The sequence below is a fragment of the Onychostoma macrolepis genome, chromosome 05, assembly GCF_012432095.1.
Source record: "Onychostoma macrolepis isolate SWU-2019 chromosome 05, ASM1243209v1, whole genome shotgun sequence".
Taxonomy (NCBI): domain Eukaryota; kingdom Metazoa; phylum Chordata; class Actinopteri; order Cypriniformes; family Cyprinidae; genus Onychostoma; species Onychostoma macrolepis.
In genome coordinates, this window is record NC_081159.1 from 27660797 (window position 1) to 27678132 (window position 17336).

The following is a 17336-nucleotide window of genomic DNA, read 5'->3' on the forward strand; positions in this document are numbered from 1 at the left end:
ATGTAGTGACTGTAGACTGTAAATGCTTGTTGATGCAATAGTTTGAATAAAGCTGAGCTGCTGCTATTTGGCTGCTACTCTTGCATGTGATCACTGTTTGTTTGTATCACGTGATGTTTTTGGTAAGACAAGTTTTGAATGAAAACTAAAGAGAAAATCAATTACGACTCAGGCGACAAATGATTGCATCTGCCTTTATTATCTTCACGCGACTTCAAGAGTATTCGGTTTCTAGCCTAGTTGCGTCATGCGGATTTCCATGGAGACCAATGACAGAACGAGGATCGCGTATTACTGGCATTCAAGGTGAGCGTGTTTACAATTAATTAAAAATAATTTAACTTCAAACTAGGTAGCCTAAATAAAATGCAAAGGGCTGTACTGATACGGGCGACTATGAAGCTTATAGGCGACTATCACAAATATTTAAATGTGTGTGGTCTAGGGTGAAGCTACTGTCTGATGCAAAAAGCATGTATTTGAGAATGTATTATTTATTATTAAAAAACGTATTACAAAAATAAGACTTTAAATTTAAAAAAAAAAAAAGATTGTAAAATTGCGAAAGCACATGCGACCGCACGACGGACTGCATTGCTTACCAACCAACATAACTAATTTATTTTTGCGGAAAAAATAGCATTGTTAAATTTTAATAAAATATTGAAATATTTATCGTGCATTTTGTATAATGTTGCTGTTGCAGTTTGTTAAAAATTAAATAAAATAAAGTCTATTCTTTTATGACAGAATTTAGCGGCACTATGTCCCATAAAAGCAAGGAGTTTTCTTGGGTGACAAACGACCCTCCTTTTCATCACATGCTTCGGGCGTCTGGGCAAGCTGAGGTCTGGTATGATTTTTCCGACGAGGCGAAATTTCGTCAGTATGGTTGGCGATGTTCAACGAATGAAGACTCTTACTCAAATGCCACCCTCATTGGTAACTGGTCAGAAGAGAGGTTTGACACTCGCCGTACTGTGGCGTTACGACGCCCCCTTCCGCATCAGGTTGGTATTGTTCAGTAAAATATTGCTCTGAGACCATCATAGCCACCTACAACTGTGAGTCACCTTTAAAATGTTTAAATTTCATTGCATTAGATAATAAAATACCAAACCAAGAAGCATCTGCAATCCTTTCACAGCTTCACTTTTTTGAGCAGTATGCAATGATTTTTAGCCAATTAAGTGTCCAGCCCAGTAATCACAGGTGTAGTTCATTACAAGAAGATTTTTTGTTAATCACAAAAAGTCCAAATAATTTTCTATTGTTTGTTTTAAAACTTAGCCTATTTTGTTAATGTTTTGCTTTAAAAGTGTGATAGTGCTATCTTTCTTTCAAATAAATGTGACCCTGCAGGACCACAAAACCAGTCTTAAGTCGCTGGAGTATATATAGCCAGCAATACATTGTATGGGTCAAAATTATCCATTTTTCTTTTATGCCAAAAATTTCCTACTGTAAAAATATATATTAAAACTTAATTTTTGATTAGTAATATGCATTGCTAAGAACTTCATTTGGACAACTTTAAAGGCAATTTTCTCAACATTTATATTTTTTTGCACCCTCAGATTATAGATTTTAAAATTAGTTGTATCCCAGCCAAATATTGTCATTGTCATTATTGTAATTTATTCAGCTTTCAGATCCTTATGACTGGTTTTGTGGTCCAGGGTCACAAATTTGAGTTGATATTTAGTTATCTAATGCAGTGACATTCATGCATTTTTAAGTGTCACTCAAGTGTCCCAATAGCAATCGAATAACAGTCAGATAACCTTGAATTTGCTACTCCTCACAGTTCTCTCACTACTTTGAAACCACATATTATTCCAGCTACAAAAAAGATGACATTCGGCCGATTTACACAAGTATGTATTTCTTTAAATAATTTAATTTAAAAAAGTTTTATTAACATTTCATTAATTTATTAATTAGTTAATTATATTGTTTTGAATTCCACAAAATAATTATGCTTACAGTATAAAGAACCTTATATTTCCACTTTATCAGCCCCGAAGAGAGAGTCAAGAAGCTTCCCTGGCCACCAACCAGAGCTGGACCCTCCACAAACTAAGTGCGTGCCAAACTCCTGCTACAGACTGGACTTTAAAGGCCCTCAACATAGAGAAGAAATAGTGGGGGAGACTTCAGAGCCTCAGTGCGGGAATGTAGCAGAGACAAACTGAAGCCTTTGGTGGAGAAATTTGGCTCCCAAAATTATATCAGCTTCAGTAGCCTCCAACTGACTTCTGTGAGTGAACCATTGTCAAATATTGACTAAAAATATTCTTATATTTTGTTCAAGCATGTGTCTATTTTTTAATCATGCATACAGTGAAAAGAAAATGTACCCATGTTGACTGATTTTCCATACATAATGAGGTTAGATTATTTTGGTTCTCAATTTAAATTATATTGTACTTTACTGCATTAGCCACGTATTAGTAAAATACTTACGAACTGTTTATGAGATAGTGTTGGAAAAGTCAAAAATTTCTACAAGCAGCGCTAGACTATTCTTGAGTTTAAAATGCAGAGCAATTCACTATTTCAACATATATTTTGTAGGCCTACTCATAGACTAAATATCTGCCAGATCATTGAATTCCCTAATATTTGAACATTTTAAGTTATGCTATGTAGTAAAAGAAAAAGAAAAAAAATAATAATAAGGTCACACCAATTTCGAATGGCTGAAGTATTTATTGATAATTATTTAATGAAGTTAATAAGTTAATTCAGTGCTTCAGCTGTGATTAATGAGGAATGTAAGCAGTGGACAGTACAAAGCCATGTTTTGAAGTGCTCCTTCTCACTAACACCTCTATAGTGGGGATAATGCAGTAGATTAGGCCTTTGCTGAAGTGTAGTGACATAAATATGAGGAAATAAGAATATTTTTCCTACATCTCTGTCAGAACCTGCTTATGTTGCTTTTCCATATCAAAAAATGACTGATCGAGTTTGATATTAGCAGCTTTACCATTGTTGAATAAGTGAGCCATTGCTAAGATACCAAATAGTTTCAATGATTGCAAACAGTATAAAATTCTTGGCACTTATTCACATGCACAAACATCTCAGCTCACATCTCACTCTCAAAAATAACATTCAAATATTATTTGGTAAATCTCATGGGAGTCATTTGACCTATACACCATGCTTGCATGAATAAACTTGCTTTAATATGCTTTAATTTTCATTAATTGTTGCAGTAACACCAGTTTTTTTTAACCGTACCACCGTGTAAACAGCACCTGCTATTCATGCTGCTTAACCATGAATTAACAGTTAACCGTTTAATTCCGTTTAACCGTTTATGTTTATCATAAATAGCCCCCTTTAACCTTGGGTTTTAAAGCCCTGGTGCTGCTATTGTCATGTAAATACAGTGGCGAAAGTATAGTATGAAGCAATGCAGTGCATAAATGTGTCATTAACCAATCAAAAGCTGGATCAACATTCACACTTAAATACTCACTTTTTTAAGAATGTATCCACATTCCCTCACTGTGTCCTCTGGTCCCAAATCCATCATTAAATTCAAAATAAACTTACTTTTTCAAACCAAAAACAATAGCCATTGTGACATCTCAAACAGATCATTTTAACACACTCAGAATACACATTAACAGAAGAAACACTTTACAGCAAGGTGCCATTTGTTAACTTTAACTATAACACAAACTAACAATGAAAAATTATTTATTAATCTTAGTTAATGTTAATTTCAACATCAAAAGTTGTCTGTTAATAATATTTAATGGACCAGAGCTAGCATGAAATAACAATGGAGTTGTATTTTTTATTAATTAACGTTAACAAAGGTTAATAAATACTGTAAGAAATATATTGCAAGTTCATGCATTAAGTAACGGTAACTAATAGGACCTTATTGTAAAGTGTTCCCGTTTTTCTGCAAATGTCACCATTAATAATGAGAGACTGTGGCATTTTTTGCTATTTGATCCAGCTTAATACAATGGCCCATTTTTGCCTGTTTGTCTTTGTTAAAAAAAAGAAATGACAGGGAAAAATATTCCTACACTCAAATACTTTGTCTTGTTGTCAAGGCTGCACGATATACAAAAGCCCCTTTGTTTGGTGGCATCAACAGAAGACAATACTTTATTGTAAAAGTGTATTTCTCTGTATTTCTCTTTTAGGTAACATTCATCATTTCGTCAGATTGTGTTTACAGTTAGTTTGACACTGATGGAGTTTTCAACTTAATAACTGTTTCTTCTCTAGCCGCTGTAGCAAAGACAAAATAAGTTTTGGCCTGTCAGGAAACACTGGGCTAATAAGTTATTCAAGGGACATAATTGAAACATGGAAGTCTAGCAGCTTTACTTCTTCTGAGACCCAGCCACGGCGGGTTTGTCATCACGGGTGATGGGAATGGAGCGCTCCGGGCCGTCTGTGTGCTTGCGTGGGGCTGTCACTGACAGAACGCCATCAGAAGACATGGAGGAAGTGACAGAGGCTGGATCCACACCAGCAGGGACACGGTATTTTCTTTGAAACTCTCGTGAGACAAAACCGTGATCGTCCTGCGAGGAAAGCACAACATCGTTATGAGTAGGTGATAATTAATGGTCCGTCTTTTCCGCTTAACTCAGTGTTTACTTGCGGCACAAGGCCAGTGATCTTGGTGATGTGGATGTGGATATTAAACAGTAAAGCCAGTCACATGCAAAGGTAGGTGTGGGTTTACACCCTGTTGAAAAAACCAGCATATGCTGGTTTGGTATATGTTTTGAAGCAGTGGAGCTAAGCTGGTCCTATGCAACTAGCTCCTATACTCAGAACCAGCTCATAAACTCATAACATAAACATACCTAACCAGCATATGCTGGCTTTTTCAACAGGGCAGTGTTCAGTGTTTGTGTATTGTGAGTTGCTACCTGACGATCCTCGTGTTTGGCATGAATTTCAATGTAATCTCCATTGATTTTCACTGACAGCTCCTCTGGTTTAAAGTGTTTGACATCCAGATTTAGTGAGAAACAGTCCTTTTCCATTTTCATCTAAGAAAACAGAATTAATGACATTTGACATTTAACAACATGTTTAATAATTTGTCTAGTTTAATCCAATGTTCACAATTAGCACTTGAAATTCAAAAGAATAATTCATTCATTCATTTTAGATGTTTTGATTTCTTCTATTGTGACATTCCTTTCATGACGAATGAATAAATTTCCTAAATTCTAATTAAAAAAACTGTATAATCCTGCAGACAAGACGGTTTTCGTTACTATATTATATAGTTATAATATTAAGAGATAAAAAAATAATGTATATTTGATTTTCTATTTTCTATTGGAGTATTAGAATTACATTTAATTTTTTTCACATTACAATATCCTGTTGTCACAATGCAAAAATCCTAATATTTCTACAAATATACTTTCTTTCTAATCACTTTCTCTATGCAAAAATTTCTCTTGATTCTAAGGTGAATTTTTTTTTTTTTTGTAAAATTGAAACCTATAATGAATTTAATTATGTTTTTTGTTTTGTTTCCATCAAAACAGAACAGCTATACTTCACTGTGGCTTTTTAAAGATACAGTGCTAGGCAGAAATCAATCAAAGCTATCGTCATGGAATAAATGCTCAAAATATTTATCCATTGGGATCATAGTTTAGAAAACAGCTGTCTCTAGCACAGCTGCCATTAGAAAAAAAAAAAAGGTTATAGCTATCTCTAATATAGGCATGGACACAGATAATAATGAATTCAAACTTCATGTTAAATGGAAAACTTAAAATAACAATAAAAAAATCCATAAATAACATACATTATTACACGTCTCTTTGAAATACTTGGTTTTGATCGGTCAGTTAAGGTCAAATATTAATGTCCACTAAACTGTTAACATATTAAAGTGACTTCAAACACTCATTATTTAAACTAAAATTATTTAAACACAAACTAAAACCCTTTTGGTTAATACGAGACCCCTCCTCTTTGCTTCCAAGTCCTGATCACCCAGTTTATTTTGAGATAATGATTTAACAAATTAGAACTACTATAATGGAACTCTAACTATAATGAAACACGGAACTACTATAATGCTGATGTTACATAGATTAACGCAACGTTTACAAAAGTCATTGAAAACTCACCTCAGAAAGGCCGCTGTCCACCCAGCTTGGCCAGCGGAAAATGGATGGTCGTGGGTAGTACAGCGAGGGAATCATTTCGGCCTCAGAGATGGGATCCCCAAAGTGCTGGTCAAAGATCCGGCTGGGAAAGACGGATGGCCAGAAGGAGCGACGGAACCAGGGATGCTGAATGGCGATGTCCATTTTGCGTCTGGGCCTTAGCAGCACTCAGAAAACTGCTGTCTCTTCTGCCTGCGCACTTAAATAGAGCAACTCTGACGGCCCCTGGCAGATCTTTCTGGAATAATGATGTAAACTGTTTGCCTGCCTTTGCCTCTTTCACTTTGGCCCTCCCACTGTCCTCTGCTTGCTACCCTGTCCCCTCTTCCAACCATCACTCTCTGTATTTATCCAAAGAGCTGATCAGATTTCAATTCACTCAGATACCAACTGGATTACAGTGCAAGCCACCAATAGTGCTGATGGTCCCTTGTGTTCAGTGCACTGGAAACTGTGCTGTCCGGCCCGGTGAACCTGCCAATATTGAGGGAAGTCAGTAGTTGCTCAGCATTCTGGTGCATCCAGCTGGCTCATTTGATGCCAGCACAGATTAGGATGCCCACGAGGTGATGTGTCCGTGCATATTTAGGTTCTGAGCCCCTTTGGAGGTTTAGTCTTTACAGAATCTGACAGTGAATGTGGCTGAGATAACTGTGCCAGGCAAAACACCATACAAAGTCAATCCCCATGAACAACCCCTCGGCTGGGCAGTGTGTTCGGGGCTTACTTGAGCTGGCACACTGATTGGACATCATCATTTTGGAGGGGTAAGCAGTCTCGGTCGCTGTGCTCTCAGTGAATATTTTCTTAACTAAAAACATTTTATTTTTGTTTTACCTGCTCATTTTGTGGATTTGGTGCCCTTTTAGTTCCCTAGACTTATTATTAGTTTAACAAGAAAAAATTACAATACTCTCTCATGCTCACCAAGGCTGCATTTATTTGAACAAAAATACAGTAAAACAGTAATATTATTATGATTAATATTTTTACAGTATAGAACTGTTTTCTCTTTTCATACTTTTCAGATGTAATTTTTTCCTGTGATGGCAAAGCCTTTTTTTTGGAAACTGATACATTTTTTCAGGATTCTTTGATGTACAGAATAATATATTTTTATTTATTATTTCTTAGAAATTACTGCTTATTAATGTTTGAAAAAAAATGTCTGCATAGTCATGTATGGTAACTGCAACATGTAGAAAATAATAAAACTGAAATATTGTGAAATATTATTACAGTTTTAATACATTTTCATTTTAGGATTCTTTGATAAATAGAATTTTAAAAGAACAGCACTTATTTGAAACAGACATCTTTTGTAATTTTATAAATGTCAAATATGTTGACACCAAACTTTTGAATGGTATAGTGCAACAACTCTTCAACTTATAGTCAATTTTAAAATAAAATATTTATAAATGTTTATTTTCAGTTCAATTTGCATTATGCATTTTCTGAGAAAAGGCTATTTTCACTTTTTATTGTTATTTATTTATTTATTATTGCTATTGACTGATTAATATGGTGTAGTGCTGTTATGAAACCCGTTCATGTTATTTCATTTTATTTTAATGTTTTATTTTAAGGCCTATTCCAAACCTTTTCTTTTTCTTTTTATAACTTTGAGACCTAGAACTGTTAAGCTTTGCTTTTTGAGTCTATCACTAAACCCATCCACCATGCATTTGTGTACAGTATGTGTCCTCCTATATGGGCTATGCAGCTCCACAGAGTTTACTACTGGCTATTTGTAGCAACATTTATCATCGTCCTGTCTCAAGTGCGCTATCTCTCTTCTCCTTTCCCCTGCTGTTCTTTCCGCCCCTCTCCCTTTCTAGCCTTCCTGCTTCTCTCACACTCTGAAAATTTGTGTAACTGAAGTCTGTCAATCCAGTGAATTCTTCAGTTATCTTGTCAACCTGCTACAAAGGTCAAAATGGCTGACCGCATCGTTCCTCATGCCTACCCAATGAGTATGGATTACGAGATGTGTTCACCCCCTCGAATCTATGATCAGAACTTTGCAGAAGGTAAGTAAATTTAGAGTCTTGAATATAATAGAAATAGACAACATTTCAAGGCAAAACATCCTGTATGTGCATATTTCTTGTATTTTTATATTGCTCAATGATTTTAAAACTGCTTTAAAGCAGTTCTCACATATTTGATTTTAGCACAAAAAATCATTTTGACTGTCATAAATGAGGGTCAGTCTATGGCTAATAAATATATAATTGTGAACATCCATATTGGCACATATTGGTACTATGACAGTACTGAAATGCGACGCCTCAGTAACAACTTATATTTAGAATTCCACACATGACATGACCAAAAAAAACACTTGTCCTCTTCATGACCGAGTATGAGCTGATCTTATCAAACAAGTTAGCAGCAGGTTTGGAGGCCAACTGTGAAAACACCACTCACTGTTAAGCAGCGTAAAAATGCCACGTGTGATAGGATTAAAATAGAAACTGTAAGAGGAACCTGAGTTTTGATCTGTAGCTGGCATCACAAATTGTAAATAGACCTGACATGCAGATTTCCTGTGTCTTCTAGAAGACATTTCCTATTAGAATCTAGAGAGACAAGCTTCCCATTTAAAGTAGATACATTTCCATAAATAGTAGCAAATTGCTTCATGGTCAATGACATGATTTTAGTTTCTTTGTCTGGATTTTTTTGTTCGATTTGTTTCATGAATATATTAAAAATGCAATACAGAGACTTCAATACACCTGTATGGAGGCATAAAAAGTTGTCTTTTTAAAATAATAATAAAAAAAACCTAATTAAGTGCTTTGGCATATACATGTAGGGTAATTACCATTCATTTTTAAATTTTAGTTATTTTTTTTTTTTTTAGAATTTTTAAATTTTCGTTCTGGAAGTATTAAAGTAAAAAAAAAAAAAAAAAAAAGTGATACAACTGTCCTGATATCACAATGAAACTTCAATAATTAAGAATATTTTATTCATTATTTCCTAGAAAAATCTTTTAAGAAATCTGCGTCATTGTTTATTAATATTTGAAAAGAAAAAGATGTCCACCGAGTCATGTAATGCACAAAAAAAAAGTAAACAAAACATCAGATGATATCATGAGGTCAAGTCTCTTAAAGTATGAGACGCTTTGACATTTTTATGATGAGGCAAGGTTAGCTCAGGCTGTAAAATGTCACTTGGTGCAATTTATTAAGATAAGGATTATTCAAGGTGTAAGGAACACATATTTTAGAGTGAATACATTTACACTTCTGTTTTTCAAAACTGGATGAAACCAAAAGGAACACAACTTATTTTAAAACTTAGGACTTGTTTTAAACTTTTTAAAGGATTTTCGCTGCTTGTTTCCAAGTTCAAAGTTTGACTTCAGTTGGTATTCACTTAACAATTATTTTCCAAGCAGGAAGCTTGAATCATAAAATCATAAAATGTTTATATTGTGTTATTTCCAGTGTCGTTATGAAGAGACAAATTACATGCCACTGGACACATTGTGAGAGTATGATTAACTGAGATTATGATGTATTTGTTTGCCTTCTCTCCTCCTCAGCACTGAGTCCCAATGACCTTTTGACCCCTGTCCTGTACCATGGTTACTATATTCGTCCCCGCATCAACAAGCAGCTCGAGCGGGGCTTCTCTCAGGTAGAAAGTGAAGACGATTGGTATCGAGTTTTGCTGGACGTGTGTCAGTTCACACCGGATGAGATCAGTGTGCGAACAGTGGACAACCTGTTGGAGGTGACTGGGCGGCACGCTCAGAGAATGGACCAGCATGGCTTTGTGAGTCGTGAGTTTACCCGCACATACATCTTACCGATGGGTGTGGATCCGCTGCTGGTGCAGGTGTCTCTCTCACATGACGGGATACTGCGTATCCAGGCACCACGAAAAACTGAGGACCTGGAGCCTAAAATCAACCAGCTCAAGATTAAAGTGGACAAGAAGGAAAGCAAAAGTTAATAAAATGGACTTGATATAAGCAGGCCCACATGGAATCTCCATAGAAAAGTCTATGGAGTTGGATTGCCCACAATACTTGCGTGCTCATTTATTAAATATTTTGGATATTTTGAATAATTCGAAGTTCTCTCACTTCTGTTCTCTCACAGTTTGTTAAAATGCATTCCACAGAATTCTGCAGATTCCAAACTAAAATTAGTGCAGAAAAAGTCCACAGATTTCTTCTGGGTCTGTATATACACTACAGGTCGAACGTTTGGAATAATTAAGATTTTTTAAATGGTTTTGAAAAAAGTTTTTTTATGCTCACCAAGACTGTATTTATTTGATAAAAATACAATAAAACAGTATTACTTTTTTTTTTTTTTAAATTTAGTTTAGAATGTAATTTATTCCTGTGACGTAAAGCTGATATTTTCAGCATCATTACTCCAGTCTTCAGTGTCACATGATCCCTCAGAAATCATTTTAATATGCTGATTTGCTGCTCAAGAAACATTTCATATTATTATCAATGTTAAAAACAGTTTTGCATTTTTGCAACAATTTTGCCACAGTTTAATATTAAAATAGAAAATGATTTTAAATTATAATCATATTTCACAATTGTACTGTTTTACTGTATTTTTGATCAAATAAATGAAGACTTGATAAGAATAAAAGACTTCTTTTAGAGGAAAACTTCACCAAAAATGAAAACTTGTTCTTTATTTACTCAATCTCAGGCCTTCCAAGATGTAGGTGACTTTCTGTCTTCAATAAACTATTCCTTTAAAAACATTAACAACAAAAAAGTCTTAATTTTTTTCCAAACTTTTGAATGGTAGTGTATATTAGTTACTTCATTTATGGTTGTTGTTTACACTTTACATCAGGGAGTAAAACTGTACACACTGGAATTTTACGACGCACGTTAAGTTCCCTCGGGATACCCTTGCTGGATGTGTGAATTTTTGCTAGACAAATTATGTTTTGTAATAAACTTTTCTGTATAGCTGGCAAGTATTTAAAACAGTCTTGCCTCGGTTTTGTTACTTACAGTTATTGCAAAAATGAAAAGATCACCTGTCATTGGTTGGCTGTAAAGATAGTCCTGCCCCTAATCTGTGCCATTGGTTGAGCCACTGTTGTTGTGTTAAAGTTGCAATGACTTGATTCTATCCATAGGTTTTGATTGGATGGATGCAGATCTGAATGCGAGTTTAAAGTAAGACATCAAAAACATCATCATCAAAAAAAGAAAAAAAAAAAGAAATCTGTTGTTTCGCTGGAAGGCTGAGTTATGACATTTTGATTAAAAATTCTAAGCTTAAAAAAATCTCTTTAATAAAATACATTCAGAAAATAGTGAATTTCCATTTCATGCTGACTTTAGGCTAGTCGGATGCTCAATAAAAGAAAAAGTTTTGAAAGCACTATTAGGATAACAGTGTTTACACGTTTCTGGGAAATCAGTCTACCATCGTTTACTAGCAGTTGTCATATTAACCTGGGATTTGAGAAAGATTTTATCATCGCAAACTTACACACTTCATCTTTAATTAATGATTTTCTAAAAAGACTAAATAAGACATAATATGTCACATACAATATGATTATAATTGTTTCACTGTTTACATTCACATGCATGCGGATATTACAATACAGCTACTGTACAATGCAAGTAGTAGCCTACACAGTAAGTCCAATGTAAAGCCCGGTACACACCAAGCCGACTTCAAAGGACTAGCTGCGACGAAAGCCGACGTCGGACAAAAAAAACTGCACGTGAACACACCGCACAGACTTCAGCCGACTGCAACCGGAGCACGTGCGTTCTGCGCCTGCGTGAGATGAGTTAGCTGTCTATACTCACAACCGGCGCGACGTCATAGAATGTCTCTGAACAGGTTCACGCCCACTTTTGGGGGAAAACAAACCGCCATACAGCATCGGATCGAGGAAGTGGACTAACCTTACAACATGCCAAAGAGTTGTTGTGTGGTTGGGTGCACCAATAATGTTTGTAAAAACCCAAATTTAGCCCAGGCTACCTGCCACCATCATCCATATCTTGCTGTTATGGAAATATTATGAATTACGGATGATGCTATCGAAAGCGAAGCCAGGCTAGTTGTATGGCTGGACAGAAAAGTGCACTCAGTACTCTAAATATAAGGACATAATATATACATTTAAAGATGTTTACTTTCAAATGAAGTAAAATAATTCACTGGTTTACCTGGTGATTAGATTAGGTACGAGTAAATGTCCGGCAAGACACCTCTGGCCACTGGGTGGGGTTGTTACACCAATTTGACGCTGGGATAATGAGTTTTTAAATTGACCAAATTAAGTTTATGGATGTATCTTTCACGCTCTATGGCAGGCAGGGTGGACATATAATTACTTGACATGATTAATCCTAGTGATTACTTAAGTTATTCACGTCTGTCGGCTGTGTATGGACGTTGCTTTTTGCCGCTATTTTGTATTGAAGTCTATGGGAAGTCTAGTTTGTTTTCCCCCAAAAAGGGGCGGTGACGAAATTGACAGTTACGTTCCCGGATGTGCCGGTAGTGCGTATATCAGCAGCTATAATAGTAAATATTCGTTGTTCAAACGGAGAAACCGAAACAAAGATATACGAGATAAAAAGGAAGGAACAGCCTACGAAACGTAAACGAAGCAGGGCTTGCTTACCATTTTGAATATCAGTAACGTTGATAACTTTAATTATTTTAAGCAGCTTATGTTGTTATGAAAACATTCGCATATTGGAATGCTTGGACAAGATCATGTCACATCAAAAAACAGCCTTTAGTTTGTGCCGCCTTCATTTAGGCTACTTGCCCGTTTTCATCACTTTCGCTTTAATTGTCCTACACGGACTCCTTCGCTAAACTGAACATCCATTCAGAGCTCTCTCTCTCACCGACGGCCTGACGCCAAACTACCAAACATCAAACAAACCAGCCCGAAGGACGCTCCCCGACTGCCGACCGTCGACCGTCGGCTTGGTGTGTACCGGTGTTCTGAGGATTTGTGCTACTCTGTCAGATTTTGCTACCTCCCATTAAAACAGATGGTAGCATAATTTGACAGCGAAAAATATCAGATTTAGCTTCCAGCATGATATTAATGTGGTGTCAGGCTTTATTAACGTGTACACCTACCCCAACCCTAAACCTACCATTACAGTAGGATAAGTACAGTGCTTAAACCAAGAGTTCTCTGCAGGGAAATGTTACCTAATCACTATCATTCTGTTCGTGAATGAATGACTACAAAGATATACAACATTAAAGGTATTGTCAAACATTCATGACCTTAAGGTCAGCCTCAACGATAGGGGCGTTGTAGTTTGAGGTACAAAGGTAGCTTTCTTCAAGAGCTACACCTGCAGGACTCCAGTTACAGAGGAACAAGGAAATGGAAAATGAGCAACTGATCAACTCTACAGGCTAACTGTGCACTGAAGACGATCTCTGCCATGGGGAGCAGTTTAACCAAAACAATAAATGAGTGAGTAGCCAAACATTTGCATGTTTAAATTGTTAAACATACTGGGCATGGTTTACAGTATTTATTTACTCAAATGCAACAGGGTCCTATGACATGTGCTTGTTTTATAGCAGTAGGATCTTGATGGGAAGGAAATTTCCTTAAACTAGATTAATTTGTGTTGCTAAATGTTCTGTTCACTATTTAACACAAATCTGAACTTTAAGTAGGCAATTCTTTAAGAAACATTGATCCTCTGTGTCTGTTCACATTTGATAGTTTGAATGCGTAACAAATGCTGTTGAATTTGTTTAAGGCTGGAAAAGCCAAACCAGATACAAGAAGGTGTTCATAAGGTGTTGCATTGTTCAGAAAAGAGGAAAATGTATTGTTTAGCAGTTAACAGGACAAAGAAGTAGGAAGCTAAATATTCTTCCTCTTAACCCTTGTAAAAAAAAGTACACTTTACTTTTAATAAGAGTGCTTATTACTTTGAAAGAATGTACTTAAGTGCATACTGAGTGTATTTTTTTCCCATACACTTAATTTCATGTATATCATGTTAATTGAAAATCTATTGTAGATTAGGTTCATATTAAAATGCTATCTTAAAAATGTTTTTTGACCCACTTAAGTAGGACTTAAGTGCATCTTTATATGTAATTTCAGAATTACATCTATTGTCTTTGAAATATTGTTAAAGACTGTTTATGGTAAATAAAATGTATACTAAAAATGTAATTTCTGTTTGAAACTTGTATGTCATGCATTTAAATACAGTATGTGTAATTACACATTTGAAATGAAATAACTTCAAATGTAAAAATCAAATAATACACTACAGTTAAATTTATAATCAAGTATTTTGTGCTTTAGCATGTTAGTCAAATCAAAATAAAGCATGATAAGATTATTAAAAAAATAATCATTTAAAATAGCCTACTTTAAAGTAAAACTTAAAAAGTGTACTTAGGTTATTAAGAACATTGTAATGAAGGGGTACTCTCTTTAAGAACATTCAAGTGGCCTTTTATTTAATTAATATTTGAAATAAAAAAATATACTTTTAAGATTTGATTTTAAGAAAATATAATTTGAAGATTTAAGATTTTCTCATACAGAACAACATCCTCGACAGCAACCAGTCTGGTTTCAGAAGTGGACATTCAACCGAGACTGCCTTGCTCTCAGTTGTTGAAGCCCTAAGACTTGCAAGAGCGGATTCCAAATCTTCAATACTTATCTTGCTGGAAATATCCGCTGCTTTTGACATGGTTAACCACCAGATCCTCCTGTTAACCCTATTGGCAAAGGGCATTTCAGGAACCGCACTCCAGTGGTTTGAGTCTTACCTCTCAGATAGGTCCTTCAAGGTATCTTGGAGAGGTGAGGTATCCATGTCGCAACATCTAACTACTGGGGTGCCTCAGGGCTCAGTTTTGGACCATTTCTCTTCTCTGTCTACATGGCATCACTAGGTTCTGTCATTCAGAAACATGGCTTTTCATATCACTGCTATGCTGACTCTCAACTCTGCCTCTCATTCCATCCTGATGGTCCGATGATAGCTGCTTGCATCTCAGCTTGTCTAACAGACATTTCTTGCTGGATGAAGGACCATCACCTCCAACTCAACCTTGCCAAGACATAACTGCTTGTGGTTCCATCAAATCCATCGTTTCATCACAATTTCACCATCCAGTTAGGCACATCAACCATAACTCCTTCAAAAACAGCCAGAAACCTTGGAGTTATGATTGATGATCAGCTGGCTTTCTCAGACCACATTGCTAAAACTGCCCGGTCCTGCAGATTTGCTTTATTCAACATCAAGAAGATCAGGCCCTTTCTTTCGGAACATGGTTCATAACTCCTTGTTCAAGCTCTTGTTCTGTCCAGGCCGGACTATTGCAGTGCTCTCTTGGCAGGTCTTCCAGTCAGTTCTATCAAATCTTTAAAATTAATCCAGAACGCGGCAGTAAGATTAATTTTTAATGAGCCAACCTCACACCTCTGTTTATCAATTTTGTAAAATCACATAAAATTCAAGGCATTAATGTTTGCCTACAAAACCACCAGTGGCTCTTCACCCCTTTACCTAAATTCATTACTTCAGATTTATATGCCCTCTAGAAGCTTAGTTTCTGCAAGTGAACGTCGCTTTATTGTATCATCCCAATGAGGCACAAAATCACTTTCACGGATTTTTAAATTAAATGTTCCCTCCTGGTGGAATGACCTGCCCAACTCAATCCCAGCAGCTGAGTCCTTAGCCATCTTCAAGAATCGGCTAAAAACACATCCCTTCCATATTTATTTGACCCTCTAACTCTAGCACTCTCTATTCTAATTCTATTCTTAAAAAACTACTAACACTAGCTTTTCTAATCTTTTTGTATTCTATCTATTTGTTTTCTTTTTATTTATTATACAATTAACAAAAGCAAAAAGGCCTCTAACACTATACTTGCTCTATTTTTTCTATCGGTTTTGTTTTTATTTATATATATATATATATATATATATATATATATATATATATATATATATATATATATATATATATATATATATATATATATATAAATTTTAAAACGCATACGTGTACTGCGTTAAGCTAACTTAAACTTGTTATAGCACTTGCATATCATTGCTCTTTTGTTGATTTTGATTGCTTCCATTGTCCTAATTTGTAAGTCGCTTTGGATAAAAGTGTCTGCTAAATGACTAAATGTAAATGTAAGATTTGAAGTGCGCTACAAATGCACATTCAGCATAAAGGAAAAGTCTATCAATGATCAACTTCATTTAGGGAACTACACTACAGAACAAATAAATCAACTTTTATTTGAATTGTTTTTTTTTTTTTTCTTAGATGGAGAATACATTCAAGAAAACTTTCACAAAAACAGACAAAAAGAAAAGGTAACAAAACAGCAAAACAAAAGCTCCATTTATGAGATAATAAATTAAAAGTATACTCTGATTATCAAAATGTTTATTACTTGCTTATCCAGTTGTTGTAATGTTGATTGCTATTCAACAACGTACATCTTTACAACAGGTCCACCTGTGGTTCCTTCCCATCAGGTGTGTTGGTTTATCTGGTATATATTATACAATTATACAAATGTTTTTGTGACAACAACTTTTTTCCACAGCAGGCCCGTGTTGATGCTCACATGTATGACCTTGTGTCAGCTGAACCACAGTATGCCCAGGTGAATAAAAAACGGAAGCAGAATGAGAATGATTTACACTACGCAGAGATTCAAGTCCTACAGTCTGAAAATGCGACCAGCAGAGGAAAACTGAAACAGACTTCAAACTACGACAACACAGAGTATGCAACCATAGACTTTAAAACTACTGTGAATACTCAGACGCCAGCTGAACCTGCAGATTTATTAATCCCACCTGGAGAACTACTGAGACCAAACATGAGCTTTTCCCACAGGAAGAATGTCCACTCAAAGCGAGCAGTTATGGCATGAACAAACAAAAACACATTTCTGTTTATTTTTGTATATTCTATCCTGCTGTATTACTATTGTGCCTTTGAACAAGGCATTTAATGTGCAATTTGTACTCGTCACGTTGCATAAAAAGCAAGTGCCATAAAGAGGTTGTTTGTTTAAAATATATAGCCTATGATATCATTTCTGCAAATCAAAATGTATTTCTAACACTCATAAT

General features: G+C 35.4%; 4 protein-coding genes across 8 annotated transcripts; 3 read left to right on the forward strand and 1 right to left on the reverse strand.

Moving 5' to 3' along the window:
* Window positions 1–113: 113 nt before the first annotated feature.
* cfap68 (cilia and flagella associated protein 68) lies at window positions 114–3207 on the forward strand. 2 transcript variants are annotated; one of them, XM_058776626.1, is made up of 5 exons: window positions 114–122; window positions 220–306; window positions 751–1010; window positions 1808–1877; window positions 2020–3207. In XM_058776626.1, the coding sequence occupies exons 2-5, from the start codon at window positions 270–272 to the stop codon at window positions 2193–2195; spliced, it is 543 nt and encodes a 180-aa protein (XP_058632609.1). In that variant the 5' UTR covers window positions 114–122; window positions 220–269; the 3' UTR covers window positions 2196–3207. The 2 variants fall into 2 exon arrangements, with proteins under 2 accessions (XP_058632609.1, XP_058632608.1); XM_058776625.1 differs by lacking the exon at window positions 114–122 and having other exon boundaries at window positions 180–306.
* Window positions 2759–6476, reverse strand: cryabb (crystallin, alpha B, b). The gene is made up of 3 exons (XM_058776627.1): window positions 6144–6476; window positions 4917–5039; window positions 2759–4562 (listed from the first exon to the last, which is right to left on the reverse strand). Exons 1-3 carry the CDS (start codon window positions 6324–6326, stop codon window positions 4359–4361), a joined length of 510 nt encoding a protein of 169 aa, XP_058632610.1. The 5' UTR covers window positions 6327–6476; the 3' UTR covers window positions 2759–4358.
* Window positions 6477–6648: 172 nt separating this feature from the next.
* On the forward strand, window positions 6649–11504 carry hspb2 (heat shock protein, alpha-crystallin-related, b2). The gene is made up of 3 exons (XM_058776628.1): window positions 6649–6949; window positions 8024–8215; window positions 9745–11504. The coding sequence occupies exons 2-3, from the start codon at window positions 8122–8124 to the stop codon at window positions 10155–10157; spliced, it is 507 nt and encodes a 168-aa protein (XP_058632611.1). The 5' UTR covers window positions 6649–6949; window positions 8024–8121; the 3' UTR covers window positions 10158–11504.
* A 1185-nt stretch (window positions 11505–12689) lies between these two features.
* Window positions 12690–17282, forward strand: zgc:193711 (uncharacterized protein LOC569781 homolog). 4 transcript variants are annotated; one of them, XM_058776636.1, is made up of 4 exons: window positions 12690–13661; window positions 16516–16565; window positions 16658–16730; window positions 16805–17282. In XM_058776636.1, exons 2-4 carry the CDS (start codon window positions 16516–16518, stop codon window positions 17132–17134), a joined length of 453 nt encoding a protein of 150 aa, XP_058632619.1. In that variant the 5' UTR covers window positions 12690–13661; the 3' UTR covers window positions 17135–17282. The 4 variants fall into 4 exon arrangements, with proteins under 4 accessions (XP_058632619.1, XP_058632618.1, XP_058632621.1 ...); XM_058776635.1 differs by having other exon boundaries at window positions 12691–13661; window positions 16802–17282; XM_058776638.1 differs by having other exon boundaries at window positions 12692–13661; window positions 16705–16730.
* The last annotated feature ends 54 nt before the right edge of the window (window positions 17283–17336 follow it).

Excerpts from the sequence above, each read along its gene's own strand:
- cfap68 (XM_058776625.1), top strand. The coding sequence starts at position 180 with ATGATTGCATCTGCCTTTATTATCTTCACGCGACTTCAAGAGTATTCG. Across the intron at positions 307-750 it reads GCGTATTACTGGCATTCAAG|AATTTAGCGGCACTATGTCC; the intron begins GTGAGCGTGTTT and ends CTTTTATGACAG. Across the intron at positions 1,878-2,019 it reads CATTCGGCCGATTTACACAA|CCCCGAAGAGAGAGTCAAGA; the intron begins GTATGTATTTCT and ends CCACTTTATCAG.
- cryabb (XM_058776627.1), bottom strand. The coding sequence starts at position 6,326 with ATGGACATCGCCATTCAGCATCCCTGGTTCCGTCGCTCCTTCTGGCCA. Across the intron at positions 5,040-6,143 it reads TGGACAGCGGCCTTTCTGAG|ATGAAAATGGAAAAGGACTG; the intron begins GTGAGTTTTCAA and ends CTGTTTTCTTAG. Across the intron at positions 4,563-4,916 it reads CCAAACACGAGGATCGTCAG|GACGATCACGGTTTTGTCTC; the intron begins GTAGCAACTCAC and ends CTTTCCTCGCAG.
- hspb2 (XM_058776628.1), top strand. The coding sequence starts at position 8,122 with ATGGCTGACCGCATCGTTCCTCATGCCTACCCAATGAGTATGGATTAC. Across the intron at positions 8,216-9,744 it reads TGATCAGAACTTTGCAGAAG|CACTGAGTCCCAATGACCTT; the intron begins GTAAGTAAATTT and ends TCTCCTCCTCAG.
- zgc:193711 (XM_058776635.1), top strand. The coding sequence starts at position 16,516 with ATGGAGAATACATTCAAGAAAACTTTCACAAAAACAGACAAAAAGAAA. Across the intron at positions 16,566-16,657 it reads AAAACAGACAAAAAGAAAAG|TTGTTGTAATGTTGATTGCT; the intron begins GTAACAAAACAG and ends TTGCTTATCCAG. Across the intron at positions 16,731-16,801 it reads CTGTGGTTCCTTCCCATCAG|CAGGCCCGTGTTGATGCTCA; the intron begins GTGTGTTGGTTT and ends TTTTTTCCACAG.